The following is a 21,391-nucleotide window of genomic DNA, read 5'->3' on the forward strand; positions in this document are numbered from 1 at the left end:
ACTCCTCTTTTAGGTGGAGAAGGATTGATAGCAGAGTTTTTATATATATCAAATTTGATCAAATCCTAATAAGGTAGGTTAGGTTTGAATTTTATATAATCGAGTTTATGATAGATTTAAGTTTAAAAAATAATACTCACGAAGGGTTTGAGTTTTACATGTTGGTTATTCGTTACCAGAATTCGTTTATATAAATATTTAATTAAATAGAAAATATATATTTTTTTATAATAATATTTATAAATTTTTATATATCTTATTTTATATAAAATAAAATTTAAATATTTTAATTTAAATTTTTTATAAAATTATTAAAATTTTAAAATATAAATTATTAATTAAAATAATTTTTTATATAAAATATTAATTAAAATATATAAAATTAAATAAATTTAAATTTTTTTAAATTATAATAATTAAATTTAAAATAAATTTAAATAATTGATAATAAATTTTAATTAGCTTTGTATAGATTCATGAAACTTTTCTTACACTACATGCCACTTGCATTCTAACACGTCCTCACGCCCAACTTTCAATGGTAGGACTTGATTTTTAACCAACCCCATCCCAAAAGCCATATACACCAAATCCCAATCTTTACTAGTTCAAATATATATAAAAAAATTCGAAATCTTTACTAATTGATATGAACAATTTTATAATATTTATTTAAAAAATAAAAATTTTCTTATATTTATGTAAAAATGATTTATCATATTTATATAAATTTTACTCTTAAATTTAAATTGAATAATTGAGATTTTACTTATTATTTATTTTTTAATAATTAGATTTAAATTTTTAATGAAATTTAATAAATTTAAGGATTAAGATACAAATCATGATAAATTTGAATAAAAGAAAAATTCTATTAAATTCCTAATTGCTTTGTTGCATTGCATTTAATAAAATCAATCATGAATGAACGCATATTAAAAAAAAAAAAAAGAATTTACTTTAACAAAAAACCCTCTAATTTTGCCTAGTCAACCAGCAGTCAACTGCGTCCATCACTAGAATCGGAATTTTCCGACCCAGAATCCAAACTCTGATCCGAATCCAATGACACCGACCTATCAGCCACAATGACGATATTGTAAGAAATAATCCTCCTCCTCTGGCGCCGCCCGTCTTCACTTCCACCGTCACCATCATCCTCAGTACCATCATCTTCCGTAGGCATCATGAACCGACAAACGGGGCACGACCGATGTAACCCTAGCCACTTCTCAATACAACCCGAGTGAAACCCATGTTTACACGGCATCTCTCGAATCTCGCCGCCCACGCTCATCTCGTCTAAACAAATAGCGCAGTCCTTGACGCAATCCTCCGTTACTGTTATTCTGGGCATGGCATCAATGGACGCCTTCGATGCAGGCAAAGGTCCAGATTTGTCGGAGACGGCGGCGGCAGGAACATGGATGAAGGAAAGGGATTGGGTGGCGGCGTTAAGGACAACGACTTCTTGGTTTGTTTGTGAAGGCGGTTGTCGTTGCTCAGCCGCTTGTAGACCGATGATTAACAACGGCAGATGGTCCACTCTGGCAAAGATTTCGCCTATGCTTGATTCGCTACTATCCATGGCTAAAGCTTGATCGAGAAGAAGTTTTTTCTTGTGGAGGAGACAGAGAGTTTATATAATAGGACAGAGTCGGCGGGCCTTGGAATTTGCTGAGGCAATCGCGTTTTGGTTTTCCCAGTGGAGACTGGAAATTTAGCTTTGCCTTTGCCACGTCATTCTAGGAATATCCATTCACCAATCACAAGACACCGTGTTTTTTGGCAGCTGGCTGGGGCCCAACTTTTGCTGCCAGAAAATAATATTAAATTTACGTTTATTATTTTACCAATAAAAATTTTAAATTTATTAAGTTTCACACCTAAAAAAAAAATTTTAAAGAGTAAACTTATTTAACAAATTTTCTTAATTTTTGTTTTTAAGTAAATAATAGGCATTTTGCCCAATACTTGACAATAGTGGGCAATACACTTGCTTATTTTTAAAGCAATATTTTCAATTCAAATTGCATATTACCAAGGCATTAATAATAGTCTTTTATTTTTTTCTATTGCATAGTAAAATATTTTTAATAAATATTAATTTTATTTATGAGAATGAAATACTTAATAAATGAATATTTAATTTTATTTAAAAGATAAAATGTCAAAATATTTATTAATTTTATAATTTTATAATTTTATAAAATAAATTTTCAAACAGGTGAAAAATAAAGTTTTTTATATAAAAAAAGAATTTTAAAGGGATTATTGAAAATAAAACATTTTAAAAAGTTCTATAACATAACATTATTATTTTTTTTTCATGCTATTTGCGAAATTAAATACAATTAAAAAAAGAAAAGCAGTAATATTCCTAAACCAAGGGGGATTAGATCCGGCTCAACCCAACGCGTAATATGGGAAATGGGAAGTGTAGGACATTGACACGCAAATAACACACAGAGGCAGACAAGCAGACGCCCAGATAAAGAGAGACCCTTCTATCCCTGTTCATGGCTTTTCTTTTGAGTTTTTGAGCTTCTACTTCTAGGGTTTTGTTCATACCCATCAGCTCTGCTTTGGCTCTGCCTTCAGCTCCCAATGGATTTGCCGGATTCGAATCGGGTTGACATCTTCGAGATTTACCAGCGTTACTGCGGTAACTTCACTCACTTCGCTGATTCCTCATCGATTTTACATTTATACGATAAAAGTTTATTTCTTGATTTTTTTTCAGACCATTTCTTGCTTTTTCAACATGAGCTTGAGTTCTTGAGACTTTAGTTGAAATCAAGAGTGATTTTTTTTTTTTGTTATGTTTTTGTAGCTTTGATACTGAATTTTGTTATTTAAGATTCAAGAAGACATGAAAAATAATATTTTCTCTGATGGGTTACCGGTTATGCAAGGCATGATTGTTTTGATTAATTTAGTTGTCATTATGTGAATAATGAGAGAATCTAACATACTTTAACTTTTTGTTTTGATTTTTTTGGGTGTTTCATAATTAAAAGGAAGGTTAAGGCTTTCTTTTGTTGCTATGTTTACGGGTTTTATTTGGAAATGATAGACGAAGTATGTTGTGTTTCTCACTAATTTTTAAAATTTTGCACAACTGTTTTAAAAATAATATAAGCAGTGGGTTTTGATTGATTTACATTGATGTGAAAATAAAATAATGAAGTTCCGAGCTTGGCATGCAATAGTGATATTTCTTTTGCCTTGTCATTTATACTAGTAGGGGATAATGGATAATCTTTATTAGTATTTGACACTTTTATTTTTGTTGTTGGGAGTTGGGTGGGGTTGCAACATCAGGTCTGTTTTGTGAGTGCATCTTTGCATTTCATTTCATTTCCGAATTGATTTATTGCTATTGACAGTTTTACTTAGTTGGCTCCTGATTTGGTTTGCAGTCATTAGATCAGGAAAAGCATATGAGGGAGAAAGAAATGAGCAGGACAATGATACACAGCGGGGCAAATCCTCAAGGGATGCGTTGGCTCAGCTTTTAAAATTTGTAGAATTGAGAGTGCATGCAAGGTATTAATTTCTAGTAAGCTATGTGTGCAAGTTCAAATTAACTGAATTTGGGATGCCTTTGGAGTGACTTTTAATAGTAATGTGCCCAAAACAACTTGATCTTTAGTTGATGCACACAGCCTTGCATGAGTATCTTTGTTGCTATCTTGACTAGATCAAGATGACTTGGGTTCTGGTAGGTTAGGGCTTCTTACAGTTAATGATGGTTATAATAGAGTTTGAGAATTCTATTGGTATAAGATCTTAAAGCAAGAAAATTTATTTTAGGCAAAAAGCCTTTAAGCCCCTGACAATTACTCTGAAAGTCAAATAAGCCCTTGATAATTATTCTTAGAGTCAAATAAGTCATTGTTAATTTAATTGATCCAATTAAAGTCCTATGAATCGAAAATTTGCTTTTTACAAGCTTGCACTTGACATTGTGAGTGCTCTGGTAAACGTAAATCTAGCATGCCTAGTGTCACTGGTGATGCAACGCCTGAAACTCTTATTCTACATCTAGCACGAGTCATGCCGAAAAGCATTGAATTCAGCACTGGGTATGCTAAATAGCAATAAAAATGCACAACACCCATATTTTCAATTATTTGTCTTTTATTGATGGAATTAAGTTGCAGAGAGACGGAGTGAGAAAGCAGTAAAAAGTTTAGCTCTTAAGCTACTAACAAAAATGGATGTCAACTAAACGTCCATCCATCACGTGTAAGTCATGTGATAGAGATTAGGCCTCTTTGACTCAAGTTTTCAGTGTTTTGACTCTAAGAATATTTGTCAGGAGCTTAAATGGATCAACTAAATTGAAAATGCCTTATTTGATTCTAGTAGTAATTGTGAGGGTTTAAATGGATCAACTAAATTGACAAGGGCTTTTTTTTTTTTTTTTACTCTAAGAGTAATTATCAGGGGCTTAAATAGATTAACTAAATTGACAAGAGTTTATTTGATTCTAAGAGTAATTGTTAGTGGCTTAAAAAGTCTTTTTGCCTGTATTTTAGTTATAGGAGAATTTAGACGGTTGTTGTTGATAGTTAGCTAGTGGGAAATAGTTCCTTTGTCAAGTGCCTCCTCTCCCCAAGGGAGTGGAGGTCGGAGGATGGTGCTGTTGTAGGGTTTAAGCAGTTTTGGAAAGTATTTGTTGATTTGTTCAATGAATTCTTTTATGCAATGGATTGGAAGAAACAGTTTGTACTTGTACATGGACCATTTTCTGTTGTATATTTTCAATTGATCATAACATGAGGGTATCTGCTTTTGAAATCTAGGATAATCTTGATTTTGGAGTTTTAATAGTTCTGAATGACAATTGTATCTTCATGGTGCAGACTAACTATTAATCACCATCTCTGAACTGCATGCTAGATGATATCTGTATGTTGATGTAAAATCAATGAAGGGATCTGTATATGGATTATGGATACTGGAGGCAAATTAAAAAAACTGAATGAGTTATGCTGAGGGACAGATAATACTCTTGGTGTATTGACAGTATTCATCATAAGCAGCATGTGGCTGGGGCAGTTGACCATATACAGTATTATTCTTTTTCAGTAAACAGAAAAAAACTCAACTACTGAATTGAACCATCTTATTTCTTAGTTTTTTTCATGTTTTTTCTTGCCTATCTTGATACGTTTTCTATCTGGTAAAATTATTGTGGTAAGTGCTAAAAAATGCGTAGTGGCTCTTAAGTGATGGCAGGTTTGCCTGTTGTCTTGGACAGAATCCTTTTTGATGTTGGGAACCAATCAACCTTAGCATTATGCTGAAGTTGAATAGTCCAAGTCATCCTTGCCAATTTTTGGGATCTTGTCCAGTCCTGACCTGCTTCAAATGCTATTGGTCCCAAACCAATATCACAAATGCTGTATATCAATATATCATTATAAAATATTCCTTTCTGGTACCAAATGCTATCTTGATATCAAATTCATTGACTGAACTAAGCATCAGTCTCAAACTTGTGGGGCTGTGTAGATCCTTTATTTTTATCTTTTCAAATTTCTTGAAAGGATTTCTGGCATTTCTCTTGACAGTAGTTCGATTGTTGATGAACTTGCAAAGCTCATGTCAAAGCTAGAATTTATGGTGAGTTCTCATTTATTTGAAGTTCTTATGCTATCTGCTTAATGATACTGTTCACCACCCACTGCCATTCTCCCTCTTTTTTTTTTTTTTAAATAATCAAAATTTGATTGTGATTGTGTATTTTCATTTACACATGCTTCTTTCTTTTTTCCCCGCCCCCACTTTTTCCGTTAGGTGGATTTCTCTGAGTTCTCACGCTTCTATGATTTTGTGTTCTTCGTGTTCCGCGAAAATGGTCAAAAGAATATCAGTAAGTTTTCTTTTTCTCTGTGATTTCTGCAGGATGTATGAGCTGCACGTTGTTTATCTGAATTTTGATAAATGGCTTATGAATAATCTTTTAGATTGTTGACTGTCTTTTATTTTCATGGACTGTTTTGCAGCTGTAAGCAAGGCAGTTACTGCTTGGAGACTAGTTTTAGCTGGGAGGTTCCGATTGCTGAACCAATGGTGCAACTTTGTTGAGGTACCAGTCACCAAATTTTTAGATTCTCTTTTTTACATGCTTTCTGTCTTTGATTCTTGTGTTTGATTTTTTTTATTTGACTATTTTAAGCTTTATCTTGATGGATAGGTACCTTTTAAAATATTGTCATTTGCTTTCCATTCTGTCTGCTTAACTATATAAATTGGATGTGGTTGCCTCTTTGGTTAGCATGAGTTGATGATGGCTGTAAAAAAGTATCCTCTACTATTTTTTTTTTTTATTTAACCTGGTTTCCTTGTTGTTTTTCACATTTCTTTTGGGGCAACTAATCTATCAGAAAACTTTTAGGAAAATCAGAGACATAATATTTCTGAGGATACATGGCAGCAAGTTTTAGCTTTTAGCCGATGTGTGCATGAAAATCTTGAAGGTTACGATCCTGAAGGTATAATATCTTCAAATTTCAATTTATAGTTTAGCTATCTTTATGTAGGCTATATTTTGATGGATCATTTATCCTTTTATTGATGTTAGATGCCTTTAATTTATATAAATGTCTATGCTTGATCAGCTTTTTATTTTGCTGGAAATACTTTTGTTGGTGATGTTGAATTATTTGTTTTATCAAAATTGTGTTCACTTTTCAGCTGTCATCATCTGCGCATGTTCTTTTTGTGAAGCATTGAATCCTCGATGTTCTATTATTGGCGTGAAAGAAGAAATGCAGTATATGGACAAAGTGCAAACTTTATTGAAATGAATTGTGAATGGAATCCACACTAGTCCTATATATCTTTGGTTACTAGGTATTGCTTTGTGCAATAATAATATGCCTTGATTTTTTGTATGAGCATCTACTTCATGGTCATTTTGTTTCTTAAAGTTCATGAACTAAATAACATTTTCCTGTTTGTTCTATATGTTTTCATTTTATTTTTTTATTCCTTTGATTGACATGTTGTGCTGGATCATAGAATGATGAATGCATCTGACATTCTAGGAGTTCTTTTTTTTTTTGTGGTAAATGAGGATAAGTTCCATCTATGACATGTTAGGTTTAAGCCTGTATAGTCTGTCACACACATGTGAACAGTTGTTTTTAAAGAGTTTGCATTAGTTCATTGTGTTTTCCATTAAATATTAAAAAATTGTTTCTCCTTGATAAAAAAAAAAATGTTGTAATGCGCATTCTTATTCTACCTATTTACAGGAGCTTGGCCTGTCCTAATAGATGACTTTGTTGAGCATATGTACAGGTCTGATTTCTATTATAACCATCAGTAATATTTCACTGATCCTGATATCTCTTAATGTGTTATGACTGCTGATTGTCCGATTGATTACGATTTTGTTTAATGTTTATATTTCTACCAAAAACTAATTATTTTAAATGATGTAAATTAACAGTGTTATTATTTCTTAAAAATATATACTAATGTTTAATAATTCATAGTATAAAGGAAAATTCCACGAACTATTTATACTAGCAAATATCAATTTATAATCCACGGAATGAATTTTGTTCCTTAAAAGATGATCATGTAATAGTTTATCAATTTCATGTTATTGGTTATCAGATGCCCACTATAGTCAAGAATGTTGCCAGAGAATTGGAGGTTCTTGCTGTTCTAACCATTATTTTTATGTATAACAGTTTGATTATTCTCCTCAAAAACTTACAGTTGATCAATATCTGAGCAAACTAATTTGGCAACTGTTTTGCTCATGGTCCTTGATTTTTCTCTCTATTTATAATTTGCTGATTGTTAGTTTAGTACTTGGTAATGGGAAAACGTCACTTAATCTTATACTTGATGTTTTCTTTCTATCCAGCATTTGGTGACTAGTAGCTTCGTACTTGGGAATGGGAAACTGTCACTTGATCTTATAGGAATTAGGCAGCATTTGTTCGGAGGTCAGGGTTGTTAATGTTGAGATCAAAGTGGTGAAGGAAAGGAATCCATGTACATTCTTTCAATTTTAGGGGCTATATGAGCTCATGTTAGTTGTGTGATAATAAATTCATTGTCATTTTAATTTACATTGTGCAATATGCATTATGAAAGACAAGAGCTTACATGCTATGGCTGCACATGGAGTTCAGCATTGTCATGTTACAAGTGGGAATTGTTAAGGGAGGGCTAACTTCAGTTTAAATTAGTCATTGGTAAGATGTGGCTTTGATTTTCTAGTTTGCTATTAGTTGAGTGCTCCATGAATAGTAATGGAGGGGGTAGGACAAAAATTCCATCTTTGCGCATGTTTCTTGAAAATTCTTGGATGAATTTGGCCTGGACTAAGATGGACATCTTGGGGCCTGCATATTTAAGTCAATCTGATTTGTTGAGAGAACAGTACTAATTTTCAAGCACCATCCCAGCAGTGAGCAACACAAACAAGCGAAACTCCTAGATGTTGAAAATTGTAACTACTATTTGGTTCTCCTCACCTTTCTGTTTTAAATTATTTTTCAAACTAATCACACAATCAATTTCGGCTTTGCAGGGTATCAGGATCCAATAAAGATCCCAACCTTTTCTGCAACTGCGGTGATTCAGAGTCTCAGTCATGTATATTTGAAGACCCTCTTCCTGGTATTACTTAAAAGAAGCTTAATTTCAGTTCCATTTTTTCCTTGTCAACTACTGGAAGGATTTTTCAACTTTTTATGCAACAGAGTAGCCATGACCATTGATTTCTGTTGCAGGATTGAAAGTCATTCCTGGTCTGAAGCGGAAGTGGCCTAGCCTTCAAAATGGAGTGGAGTCCTCAGATTTTCTGTTCCAAGGTTATAACAACCTGAATCTTAAGTCGAATTCAAAAAGAAACAAGTTGATATCTAAAAAAACGTTGAACTGGGAGGATAATCCACCAGGTAATTCAGCCGGTGACTGCATGGAAATCATTAATCAGAATAGTCCAATGGGGTCGTCCAAATCTGTCTGTGCAGTTGAAGGTTGCTTGTCTAGAGGCTTTGCAGGACTGTTCTCAACTCGTTCCTATTTGCAACTTGATCGGGAAAGGAGAGTTTCATATATATAGAAAAAAAAATGTGTGACTTGGGGTTAATATTCATGTATGTATACCCACATTTTCTGCGTGTTGTGTGGGACGTTATTTTTTTTTTTTTTGGATTCTGAAACAGTGGTGGTGAATTCTTATTGATTGAATGTTACATCAGTACTCCTTTTGAGTGTTAAGAAATCACTAAAAGGGTGATTAGATTTGTTTGATTTCTCTAACCCTTTGCAAATGAGCATGTGTTTTGTTTCAGTCTGTTTACGATATACGAGGTGAGGTATGGCGAGAAGTTGTAAGGTGCAGCCAGTTGGCCCACAGGCAATTGGATTGTTACACGTGTCCTAACAATTACTACACAAGAATAAAATATTCGTGGAAAATGTACACGTTTTGGCAAATCACGTTAATTACGATAAAGACCAAGAATGGGACTAACTGGGCTGAAACAGACAACTGTCCTAGCTCCCTATACATCAGCAACCGGTACCACCATGCGCAAATTGCTGGGCTGTTCAATTGTCAAAAATTTAAGTAAATCTTTTGAAAAAATTTTCTAAGAAAATAAACGAATTTCATGTTTATATAAATATAGCTGAAAAAAATAATTTTTTTAAAAAAATAATTAAAATTTTAAATTAATTTTCGAAATTTTCATTTAAAAAAATCCTTTATAACAGAGATTTTGTTTATTAAATGAAAACTTCTAACTTTTCACAATTGAAATGAAATTATTATTTAAAAAAATATTTATTTATAATAATAAAAAATAATCATATTATTATAAAAAAATAATAACATATGTGAAAATCTTAAAATAAAATAAATTTTATAATAATTTTATGAATAATTTTTTTTTTAAAATTTTTTAAATTAAAAAAATTATTTTCTATTAATGAGAGAACACATTTTCACGTTTTTCCTTTGTATAAAAAATAAAAATTCTCATAAAAAATGAAAAACGTAAAATTATTCTCTACGGGTTTAGGACTTCATACCGATATCCTTTTTTGTTCACATTTGAGCTACAACGGCATTTTAAATTAAAGCTCTTTTAACTCTTTAAAGGATGAGTAAAAAACTTGTTTTCCAGAAATAAAATAACTTGAATTGTCTAATTCACTTAATTATCCCATTTATAATTCAAAATAAAGAGCACGTTACTCAATTAAATCGATCAGAATTCCTTTAAATGATATTGGGGATCCACCACTGTCTTATTCAATGCCTAGTGAATTACCTTTTTACCTACAATTCCAAGGTTTAAGGGGTAAAAAGATACCAGGTTTCAGATAATATAAACCACAAGGAGGCCACCACAACCAAAACCATGCTCTGCCGATGTTTGACAAAACCAGAAAGGATTACAACTCCTGAAGTCTGATTCTAAGTTGATTACATATGAGCTATATAGCAGACCATAAAAGGTCACCTGGCCTGCTTATTCTAGCAATTCAAATGATAGACCCTTCCTACCATCAGATACCAACCTGTTGAAGAACATCTCTCAACCATATTCTTCCAGAAATAATGGTCCACTCCCCAATAGCATTTGGGTCAATTGGATCTCAGACTACGTGGAAAAGCACTCACGCTCACCACTGATACTTGGCTGCAACAAGAATCTCCTCATATTTCTCAGCAGCATGGTCCCAGCTGAGGTCTTGAGTCATCCCTCTTCTCTGCAGTCCTTCCCAGCTCTTCTTGTACTGTCGGTAAGTGAGCAAGCAATTCCCTAATGCATTTATCAATTTATTTGATTCAGCACTATCAAACGTCCACCCAAGCCCTGACTCATTAAATGGATCAAAAGGTTGCACTGTATCTCTCAGTCCACCAACAGCATGTACAACAGGAACTGTACCATAGGTCATAGCATATAACTGGTTTAGCCCACACGGTTCGAATCTTGATGGCATGAGCAAAATATCTGCACCGGCTGTTATCCTGTGAGCCGTCTTCACAGAAAAACCAACCCATCCCCTTACTTTGCCAGTATGTTGGCTTTCAAATTTTCTAAGCATATCTTCCAAGTCTTGTCTACCACTACCCAACATGACCAGTTGCACATCTTGACCCATCATCCAGGGAACCGCCTCAGCTATGAGATCAACACCCTTCTGGTGATCCAACCTTCCAATGAACCCAATAACAGGGACATCTGGACGTATGGGCAAACCAAGCTCCTTCTGTAAGGCTGCTTTGCACTGAGGCTTGCCAGTATCAAGTGTTTCCAGGGAGTAATTAGTATAACCATCTGATGTCAGGTGAATATCAAACAGTGGGTTCCATTCTTTTGCATCAATCCCATTAACAATGCCCCTCAATTTCCAGTCATTCTCACTTATGATGTTGTGCAGACCCCAACCACCTTCGGATGTTTTAAGCTCCCAGGCATATCCATGACTAACAGTAACCACACGATCTGCTGTCTTAAGACCAGCTGCAAAGATATTGAAGTGGTCACCACCAACAGGGTCATACAGTTTGAAGAGATCAATGTAGTGTTCTGGTAGATCCATATAAGAGAAATCGTCGACAGGACCCCGACCCTAGATACAAGACAAAATGTTCAAAGTTCAAAACTAGCAAATGTTTCGATCTGTATGATAAGGGGACCTGGGTAATATATCAATGAATTCAAAGTTCAAAGAATTGCTCATGATGTCAGGTCTACGATCAGATACTCAACAAAATTTCACAAATAAGTGAAACCTGTACAAGAACTGATTAGAAAATTTGAATAATCAAGGCCTTTATCAATATGTTGCTTTTCTACATTATTATTGAAGGATACATTCATGATCTTAAGTGCAATTAGATGAAGAAGATTGACTCTAATATCAAAAACTCTATTTTATTTTGAAAATTGTTCTTCAGTACAATCCTGAAAATTTTGTCCAACATTTTTTTAGGTCTTGCTGCTTTATTGACTAGCTAGGTATGATTTGCAGCTCCCCAAACACATGACGATTCTTGTCTCCAGGACGTATTGTGTAAGGGAAGCCAACTAGCAATAAAGTGCAAATTTAGCATGAATAGAAAAACTTCTTAGATAATGCCCGTTGACAAAACAAAACTCAGTTAAGCACATTTCCCCTTCAGTTATTAAGGCACTATTAAAAAATTGTTTCAACCAGACATGAAAGAAATAGTTCAGGTAATATCAGTGCCTTATTTATGAACACATTACTATTGGAGTATATTGAACAGAGAACAAACCTGGTAAGCAATGTTATGAATTACGAAAACAGATCTTGCATATCGCATTACACCATTGTCTCGATAATATGCCTTCAGATACACTGGCACCAGTGCTGTATGCCAATCATTTGCAATGAAAGCCAAATTTCCATCCCCATAGCAGACTCCACCACATGGGACATGCCATGGAACCTAGAAATCAAAAGTTACTTTATGAATTTGCAGAGATATAGTGACACAGGTTACAACCAGCAAACAACCTCAAAACTGTCTTAGATGTTGACAAGGACAATCATATAATATCATCTGTGCTTTTGAAAGTAAAATGCTTCAATTTATTATTTTTACCATGAATACCACAGCCAGATATTTCTTTGTCAGCAACTATCTACATCATGATATATGTATTAAGGAATCTTTGTTCTGGAATAAAAAGATAGTATGGATCATTGTAACAGTGTTTTATATATATATATATATATATATATATATATATATATATATATATATATATATATATATTATAACCCTGCTATTCCAATCATTTGTTTTGAACACAATCATTTTGTAAGACACACCACAGAAATTTACCACAGGTCAGAAGCCCCCTGTTGCCAAATATAACACAATTTCAGTATGTCGATTACATTGCATATAGCTCTGGCTTACCACTACCTTTAACATGTCAGTTTTATTCCCTGGTTTGAGCTACATGCCAAGACACAAAGATTAATATTGCCAAAACTTATGAAATCCGAATTCGCATCGACATTGCTTAAATAGGCACTCAAGTCAACTTTTAATAATGCTTTCAGGCCTGTCATAAAAAATGTACCTCAACAGCAGCTTTGCAAAATAACACCATCCTCTTCAATATATCCTGCACCATTAAACCGAGGAGATGGCAGTCTTCAGTTTTACAATGATTAGCTGATCAAAATAAATCAAGAAGTTTAAATGCTAATCACATGATAAAAATCAATATACTCAAAATTTTTTGAAAGAAAAAGAAATATTATTAAGGAGATAAAAACAAAACAAGCGTTTCAAATTGGAGGTTATGGTACCTCCTAAACTTAGCAATAAATAAAGAAAGCTAACAACTAATTAAGTAGTACCCTCTAATTGTACTGAGTAGTACTTAAAAATGCTCTAAAATTCCCAGAAGCAGAAGCCCACAAAGAACCCAGGAAAAACACCTTGTCCCATAACAAACTGCAAGCAAAGGTCAGGCCAGTAAAAACTGTGGGCATTTCTCTCCATTCAAATACTCTAAAAAAAAAAAAAAATCCAATCGACTTTGGCATTCTTTCTATTACCAAATCCTCTCCATTTCAATTCAACAACTCCAAGGTGTCTAGACCAATCCAAATCCACTCAGGCCCAAATAAATGGCTCTAGATAACGAAAGTGACGTCACAATGTCAAAGCAAATGTGAATGATACTATTCTTTCAACAAATGTGAATGATACTATTCTTTCGACAAATGATACACCAATCAAGAGATAAAGCCTTATGGGGCCTCTTTTTTCCAGCAAGTCATTAACATTCAACTCCTAAAGAACTCAAGATAAAGAAGAGATCTAAAGTTGTAAGTGGCACAGGTTATAGTGATTTATTGATAAAATATGGAAAAGAAGTTTGAATGTGCAACCATTTGGTTTAAGCTGAGAAGGAAAGTTATATTACCAATCTGTTTCCTCCATATATATTATTCTCTATGTGGCGAAAGATAGGACTCTCAATGAATACAAAATCAACCCCATCAATGAACGCTTGGAAGTATGATACTTCAAAATCCTGAAAAGTAAATATATTATTTCATGATTGCTATGAAATAAAACTCATATAATCCAAACATTATGATTGGAGTTAGTTATAGCTAAATGCTGTAGCTGTTGCACACCTGACCATCCACCTTATACCTCTTTCGAACTCCAGTATCCAGAGGTTCAGCATAGTTACCATACCGAGGTGCCACAACCTAAAGGAGAAAATAATTAGGAATCAAAATGCAGAAGGTACAATACCATTTTTTGCTTCTGACCTAAAGAAAACTGTGGATTGTTGATAGCATAACATACATCAAACTGCCAAGTATATGAAGACTAGACCGAAACAGTAACCAAAAAAAACTCCTGGGTTTTATTGTAGCATTAGTAATGTAATCAAACTACCGAATATCTCATGACAAGACTTGCTGAATGCAAGCCTCAAACTCTATATGGAAGACATGCTGATGAAACAATTAGTTGATTTATCACGGAATCCTCATGTTTAGGTCAATTTTATAATCAATTTTATAAAAGAAGGATAACTGCATTACCATAACCCGATGTCCACGCCGAGCCAAAGCCTTTGGTAAAGACCCAGCAACGTCTCCAAGGCCACCTGAGATAACTCAAGTTATATCATTCTGAATCATACAGGAAAGGGCACAATTTAACATACATCACTTAAAGACGCAATACCTGTTTTGGACCATGGAGCACATTCTGCAGCTACCAAAATAACATTCATGACATTGGCCCCAGCCAAAGGAGGTGGTTTTGTGTCTTCAGTCATAGAATCGCTTTCAACATTGTCAACCTTAGGTGAAGTTGATTCATTTGAACCTCCATTATTTTCATCATTTATAGTGGAAATTTCTGAGGTGCTTGAAAGAAAAGATGGCATCTCATCTGACCAAACTTTTTCTGAATTCATCTCTTTTAAGAGTTTGGTTGAATTCTTAACAAAGGAAGCTGTTGTAGGAGATACATTTTGTTCAAGTTCCTTTTCAACTTTAGCATGACCTCCACTAATAGCTGAAGATGAAGTTTCTGGTACCTCATCTGCAGTTGCATGGACACTACTCGGAAGAACGGCGCCATTTTGTTGTTCAAGCATATTCACATCTATAGTTGAAGTATTACCTGAATTTGGCAAAGAGTTCTCCCTCTGTTCATGAGAAGTTCTGTCTACTTCATGGTCACCAACACTACTTTGTATGGAAGAAACCAATTTCCTTCGTTCAGCAATCTGCAAAAGGATAAATGTTTCAGTAATGGTATTTAAATTTGAGAAGTAGGAACTAACGAGATGACAGTGATTTTGACCTTTAGAAAGACTTATTTGGTAAAAAAAGAAGATAATATAATTCAGAATCTCCATCATATTGACATTTACAATAGTAAGGGGAAGATTTAATTTGATATAACACAAAATTGTTATCAAGCTTATATCATCAAATTCTTATCAAGCATCGATGCTAATGGAAGAGAATAAGAGAAGATAAAGGAACAATTATCCGAGGATAATAGGTCACAATAATCCATAGGTAATATGCCACATACATAGAACATTTAAGACCCAATACATCATAACCAACCAAAGTTTAGTCTTCCCTTATAAATGTTAATTATAAGCATAGACATAAATAAAGGGCACAAGAAGTTAAACGGCATGAAATGAATCAGAAGAGAAATTTTTTAAATTCTCTACGACTCAAATGATAGATTTATTTTTGAATTTCTATAACTCTATACACAAGAAAGATCACAATTATAACAAAGTTTTACACAGTTGAAGGAGAGCATATATCCTTTATTCATCAATTAGATGGCTTTTTCAAGGAATGAGAATCAGCTTCGTAATTCTCTTTTACGGGAAATCATATTCAATTTCCAACACTCTCAGAAAGTTCACCTTGGACGAGTAACACAAAATACCACAAAAACCAATAAATATTATCATCTAAATTCAAAATCTAGTAACGACAGAAATGTCAGAATTTGCATCAGAAACTCCAAATTTAGGACGGGAAAAAATAACAGCGGCCAGTACATCACCTGCCGAAGTAGGTCTCTTTGTATGGCAAGAACTTTCTTGCTTTTTTCAATGGTGGCTTGAAGTGTATCCTCTGACCCATCACCACTAATATCTTCCTTACCGGTAGCTCTTACAGGCTTGAACCTCAAAGATAACGAAACAGCAAAATTAAAAGCATTTTTTGGTCTATATGCGAAAACGGGAAATCTGGATCGCTGTTGGTTTTTGCCATGGAGAAAGACAGAACTTTCTGTTTTGGTTTCGATAATAAAACGAACTGAACCTATAGACGCCATTTTAGTGCTTGATAAATTGCCTCAAAAATGCAACAGACCTAACGGCTTTTAAAAGGTTCATCAAACTGGGATTTCTAGTGCAAAACAGTACTGACCCAGTGCAGGAAAAGGCGAGATGAACAAACCCAATTTCGAAAATGGTGATTGAAGGAGATTTGAGTCGATAGTAATTAGGCAATTATAGGGTGTGCAAGAGAAATGTAATGAGATTGAAAGCGAAAATTTGGTTCAAAACATGGACAGATGAGCAGGAAAATCATTCTGGAAGTGGAGGGTTGTTGAGATGGGACCCGCAAGACAGCAAATCATAGAGGGGATGTGTGAGGTTCAAATTCGCTGAGAATTCGAGAGCAGAAATGAAAGTTGCTGGAGATATCAGATAGATTCAATTTTGGATTTGTATCAACTAATCACATATTCAATCTGGTTCAGCGTTCTAACGGGGCGAAAAAAAAGTGGGCCTCAGTGGACCTGGGCTTCCTCAAGATGCCTGTGCCACTGGCACTAGCTTCTTCAAAATATCAATGATCACGACAAAAAAGATCCTTGGAAGGAAAATTGGAACGTTAATCACCCTATCAATTTTCAAACGTCATTTTCCCTGGAATTTTAAAACGTGGAGGCTCCTCATGAAGCACAAGCTGTTAAATGAAATTGATAGGTGTTGCAATTGGAAGTATTTTGCGGTGGGATTTCTATATTGTAAAAGCTTCAAGTGGCACATGCTTTCGGCTAAGAAAAATCTCGTGGCCTTCACGCATGATTGCAGGAAAGAAAAAATAAAAAAAATTCTGTAAAGTTGTTTATTAATGTATGAGTAAACTATTAGCAGGGCTTAGACGTGTTTGCATAAAGTAGGTTTTGGTACTTAGAAAAGTGATATAACTTTTCATAATCTACCTCTTTTAAATAGTAAAAGCCCATCAGGTATGCTTTCTCCCAAAAAAAAAAAAATCCCAATGGAGTTTTTTTTTTTAATTTTTTTAAATGCCAATATTACCTTAAAAGCTCAGTAGAGACAAGAGTTATAACTAGGTTTACCATTAATCAGGGATAAACAAGGTCCCACATAGAATGTCAAAGGTAAGTCGATTAAGTCTAATGAATTCAAATCCAACCAAATCAATACTCACAAATCAACTCGTTCCCTTCCTAGAAATCCAAAAAAAGCAGAAGAGAGTTTAAACAAAGATTCACCGTCGCCTTTCGCCACAGCTGCCACTGGCAGAAAATTTGAGCTAGAGATCGAAGCCTAGTCATCATCGACTTCACACGGAGCAACCCAACATTCACATCACAGCATAGCCTTTCACCATATGCACTAATCACTATTTCTCCACAAAACTTTGCTTAACTCTGCCACTACAAAAGGGTGTTATCGCATTGCTTTTTAACCATCATAAGCCATCGGGATGACCTTTATAGCCGTGGTGTAGAAGCAAATCCCGGATATGCGAAACAACCATAGCAAGAAGAGACCTCTTGTCGCTTACAGCAGACCCAGCACCAAACAACACCTCCCAACCTTCACCCAGCCAGCTTAACAGCAAGCCCCAACACAACCAACAATAAATCATACACAGGATTGCAAAGATTACTCTCACATTTTTTACCGCCCCTGCAAAAACCACAAAGCAAAAAACTATATACACTGAGCCCGGATGAGAGAGAGCCGCCCTAAGTCTGGCCAGAAAGATAAGCAACAACAGCTTCTCCTGAGCGTCTCGACGGTATCGAGAAAACCTAGACAAGCAAACGACTCGAGATTCTCTCCTAAAACAAGAGAGAGAAATTCCTTACTACAATCTTTTCACTTGTTAACCCAATGAACTTTCAATGAGCCGAATAACTGAACTCACATCTTATAATATATTAGTTTACAAGCTATAAACATAGTATTTAAGTATTCAACTATTTATCTAAAGTATTTAACTATTATTCTAATATGTTTCATGGCACACATGTTTACAAGCTATAAGCATAGTACTTGAACTAATTTAGCTAATTAATTTTATAATATATACATATATTTTTGTTCCACTTGCAGAAAAATGTCAAGGAGGAAATAAGAGGCCCGAGGAGGAAGCCCTGACAATCTTCCCTTCTTGGAACTGAATGTTGTCGAGCTTTTCTTGGCACCAATTGAGCTGGGCAGAGGAGAGCACTGGCAATTGGAGCACTCTTGATATCAACTTTATATATATCATTGTGAACAGCATCTCCTTTCTTTGGGACTCCTCTATATCAGGCTTTACCACTCTCCTGAACCAGCACCTTTGCTTCCCTTCTGAATCTTTTAACCATAGTTCCTTCTACACACACCAAAAAGATAAAGAAAGGTTTTTGAAAAGAAAATGATGCCTTTTCTTTGATTTGAAAATTATCATTATTTTTCTTTTGATCATGTTACCTTATGGAGTGTCCTAGTGAGATCAGCTAATAGTTTCAAATCTCTAGGGTCCTCAACAGGTGGACAAGTCCATAAGGAACTTCTCAATTTCCACCAAGGCTTTTTGCTGTCTGTTTTGACAAAGGTCCAAAAGGCCTCTATGCACCTCTCTATGGCCTTCAAAACTTCTTTAACGTCTATGGCTTCTTTTTCCATTTCCTGTTCAAACAATCCTTTGAGGGCCAGAAAACAAAGTTGATGAGATGTAAAAACAAAAAGGCCAAAAGTAAAAGGACAAAGTAGCTACATGAATCGAGTTAAAATAACCACCTTAGCTGAAAAGACAAAAAAAAGTTGACAACCTTCTCTATGTTTAGGTGAACTCAGCAAGTTGTTGATCTTTATTGGATAATCCACTTTTACAATATATAGTAATTTAAAAAAAAAAAAAAAGAAACACTTGGTCATATTATCATACATTATCATCTATGTATGCGTTGAATCTTTTAAGTCAATCAAGACAAGGATTAACTAAATATAAACAAAATAATAACTTTTTTTACTGTCAAATGGAATAAAATATTAACCTCAATGATTTTTTTTTTTTTTTTTTTTTTTACCGAAGAACCTCAAAGATTAACATAGTTAAAAGTTGATTCCTTATGCATTTTTTTTAATGAATTTTAGTACATAAAAATTAATCAGTGGTGTAATTCATTTGATTAAAATTAATAAAAGATTAAGACGTTCTTTAATTGGTTCAACACCAATTGATTTATAGCTTACTTGGTTTTGTGAAATCCTAATCCCATGGAATTAGGTTACTCTCAGATAATAAAGTTATTAACAATTAAAATACTTCCATGATCGATCTTGGAATCTAAGATGACAAGAGAATGATTTTAATGCAAGAAATTTAAACTAGCTGTACCTGAAACCTTAGGGACTTGGAGAAGGCTCTTGCGGGAAAACCTTCCTCTAACATAATTCCAAACCCTTTTGCCTTCACACCTTTCATCTTCCATAAATCTCTCCAAAAGCACTTGGAACTTCTGGAATTCTCCCGCCACATTATCAGAAAATAACCCATTTTGAGAGCTAGAGTTGGCAAGAGCTTCAACTTTTATGTATTGATGGTGGAGAGCTTCCCATGACAGGCACGACTGAGCCACATAAACCAGCTCGAAATCGCTTTCTAAACTTCTTAGCAGCCTCTTTCTGACTGTTTTGCTCAATGACATATAAGGGAAGACTGAGAAATCCACAGGCTCAACGCTCTCAAAAGAATTTGGAGTCCCTATTACTTGCTTGCTCAGGATTGCACCTACAATTATATAGTTAAATATCAGAAGGAACCAAAAAAAAAAAAAACTGATCTTTGATATTACTTGATGGAGGACTGTAATAATATAAACATGTCAAGATAAGTACACACTAATTCCACATGTGCGATCGTAGTTGAGGACATCGAACCATCCCATTATTTGGATGTACTTGCTGTAGAATGCGTCTAAATCTTGGTCCTCAAGTCCATTAGGTTCCTCTCGTTCCACCACTGCTGGTAAGTTAAAGCTGCAAATAGATCTTGAATATTCATTAATGTCTTGATCTTCAGGTGCTTTATTAGAGCTGAAAAACAATGATGAATATTCGTTCGTGTCAAGATTTTCGTCTGCAGACGAATTGGAGCTACAAATTGATGGTATGCACTCATTTAAATTAGCATCTTTTGTGAATGCTTCAGCGCAATTTAGGAGTTCCCAGTGAACGAAACTCCCTGCTTTGTAAGGATTAAGAAAGGATGATGATTCAGTGCTACAAATAGAAGAGGAATCATCAATCATGCCTTTGCCTTCATCAAAAAACATGTTTTCCTCTTCCATATGTTCATCCTCGCATGAAACTTGAGTCTCCTCTTCACGCACATAATATTTCTGAAGTTGGAGTACTTTTAGCTGACATGATATTGATGCTATACCATAGGAGGTAACAATTTGGTTTCTGATACAGTTTTGTACAAGTGTATAATTCTCTGCCTCTTCTCTGCTGGCTTCAGTATTGGTCAATCTAGTGAATGAAAAAACATAAATGACAAAATCTTTGAAAACTTTAAAAACATATAAACAAACACAACTAGTGATTTTAAGAGGATAAAAGAAGACAACTGAAAGACATTTAAGTATCAATTTGAGCCAAAGAAAAATATGGCATACAAAAAGAAAAATGGGATGGATATAGAAGCTCAAATAAAACCACTTCACAAATCCATCTGGGATGACAATAGATTCAATGATCAGCCAACAGGAAGCAAGGACAGCCATTCTGTTGAGGCTTAATTAGCTCATCAGTGCTCTTAATAGCAACTAGTTTGGGAAGGTTTAGATAATTTCTTTATTGGCCAGAGGGGAGCAAAGCAAGGGGTGTAGCTTAATTCCTTTATGAATATATATATTTGGCTCTCTAATTGAAACTCAAATTTAAAATTTCAGTATTAGAAAAGAATATACAATACCATTAATATATAATTAAACTTATGAATAGTAAGCGAGGAAAGTCGGAAAGAGCCGTGTTGGAAACTCATCTCAAGTCATTATTAATTATTAGTTGTTAGC

The 21,391-nt window shown here is 34.3% G+C and overlaps 4 protein-coding genes across 7 annotated transcripts; 1 reads left to right on the plus strand and 3 right to left on the minus strand.

Annotated features, from left to right (window-relative positions):
- Positions 1–848: 848 nt before the first annotated feature.
- On the minus strand, positions 849–1,688 carry LOC110640273 (E3 ubiquitin-protein ligase MPSR1). Its single transcript, XM_021791511.2, has one exon. It carries the CDS (start codon positions 1,586–1,588, stop codon positions 1,001–1,003), a length of 588 nt encoding a protein of 195 aa, XP_021647203.2. The 5' UTR covers positions 1,589–1,688; the 3' UTR covers positions 849–1,000.
- Positions 1,689–2,371: 683 nt separating this feature from the next.
- LOC110640280 (defective in cullin neddylation protein AAR3) lies at positions 2,372–9,303 on the plus strand. 3 transcript variants are annotated; one of them, XM_058137476.1, is made up of 9 exons: positions 2,372–2,665; positions 3,423–3,549; positions 5,586–5,634; positions 5,809–5,884; positions 6,018–6,100; positions 6,410–6,506; positions 7,272–7,317; positions 8,567–8,655; positions 8,769–9,303. In XM_058137476.1, exons 1-9 carry the CDS (start codon positions 2,608–2,610, stop codon positions 9,101–9,103), a joined length of 960 nt encoding a protein of 319 aa, XP_057993459.1. In that variant the 5' UTR covers positions 2,372–2,607; the 3' UTR covers positions 9,104–9,303. The 3 variants fall into 3 exon arrangements, with proteins under 3 accessions (XP_057993459.1, XP_057993460.1, XP_057993458.1); XM_058137477.1 differs by having other exon boundaries at positions 2,373–2,665; positions 5,583–5,634; positions 6,419–6,506; XM_058137475.1 differs by having other exon boundaries at positions 2,375–2,665; positions 5,583–5,634.
- A 1,038-nt stretch (positions 9,304–10,341) lies between these two features.
- On the minus strand, positions 10,342–16,801 carry LOC110640265 (granule-bound starch synthase 2, chloroplastic/amyloplastic). 2 transcript variants are annotated; one of them, XM_058138793.1, is made up of 9 exons: positions 16,115–16,800; positions 15,200–15,305; positions 14,756–15,118; positions 14,611–14,675; positions 14,191–14,268; positions 13,974–14,084; positions 13,119–13,163; positions 12,302–12,475; positions 10,342–11,631 (listed from the first exon to the last, which is right to left on the minus strand). In XM_058138793.1, exons 1-9 carry the CDS (start codon positions 16,388–16,390, stop codon positions 10,675–10,677), a joined length of 2,175 nt encoding a protein of 724 aa, XP_057994776.1. In that variant the 5' UTR covers positions 16,391–16,800; the 3' UTR covers positions 10,342–10,674. The 2 variants fall into 2 exon arrangements, with proteins under 2 accessions (XP_057994776.1, XP_057994775.1); XM_058138792.1 differs by having other exon boundaries at positions 14,756–15,305; positions 16,115–16,801.
- A 677-nt stretch (positions 16,802–17,478) lies between these two features.
- LOC110640298 (uncharacterized) lies at positions 17,479–21,250 on the minus strand. Its single transcript, XM_021791553.2, has 4 exons — positions 20,215–21,250; positions 19,711–20,103; positions 18,801–19,012; positions 17,479–18,702 (listed from the first exon to the last, which is right to left on the minus strand). The coding sequence occupies exons 1-4, from the start codon at positions 21,098–21,100 to the stop codon at positions 18,445–18,447; spliced, it is 1,749 nt and encodes a 582-aa protein (XP_021647245.2). The 5' UTR covers positions 21,101–21,250; the 3' UTR covers positions 17,479–18,444.
- Positions 21,251–21,391: the final 141 nt, after the last annotated feature.

The sequence above is a fragment of the Hevea brasiliensis genome, chromosome 16 (genome assembly GCF_030052815.1).
Source record: "Hevea brasiliensis isolate MT/VB/25A 57/8 chromosome 16, ASM3005281v1, whole genome shotgun sequence".
NCBI classification, from domain to species: Eukaryota; Viridiplantae; Streptophyta; class Magnoliopsida; order Malpighiales; family Euphorbiaceae; genus Hevea; species Hevea brasiliensis.

Coding starts and splice junctions, on each gene's coding strand:
- LOC110640273 (XM_021791511.2), bottom strand. CDS start 1,588: ATGGATAGTAGCGAATCAAGCATAGGCGAAATCTTTGCCAGAGTGGAC.
- LOC110640280 (XM_058137475.1), top strand. CDS start 2,608: ATGGATTTGCCGGATTCGAATCGGGTTGACATCTTCGAGATTTACCAG. Junction 3,550..5,582: donor GAATTGAGAGTGCATGCAAG/GTATTAATTTCT, acceptor TTCTCTTGACAG/TAGTTCGATTGTTGATGAAC. Junction 8,656..8,768: donor ATTTGAAGACCCTCTTCCTG/GTATTACTTAAA, acceptor TTTCTGTTGCAG/GATTGAAAGTCATTCCTGGT.
- LOC110640265 (XM_058138792.1), bottom strand. CDS start 16,390: ATGGCGTCTATAGGTTCAGTTCGTTTTATTATCGAAACCAAAACAGAA. Junction 15,306..16,114: donor AAAGAGACCTACTTCGGCAG/GTGATGTACTGG, acceptor ATCCTTTTGCAG/ATTGCTGAACGAAGGAAATT. Junction 11,632..12,301: donor TTCATAACATTGCTTACCAG/GTTTGTTCTCTG, acceptor TCTTGTATCTAG/GGTCGGGGTCCTGTCGACGA.
- LOC110640298 (XM_021791553.2), bottom strand. CDS start 21,100: ATGGCTGTCCTTGCTTCCTGTTGGCTGATCATTGAATCTATTGTCATC. Junction 20,104..20,214: donor CGATCGCACATGTGGAATTA/GTGTGTACTTAT, acceptor ATATAATTGTAG/GTGCAATCCTGAGCAAGCAA. Junction 19,013..19,710: donor CCAAGTCCCTAAGGTTTCAG/GTACAGCTAGTT, acceptor TGGCCCTCAAAG/GATTGTTTGAACAGGAAATG.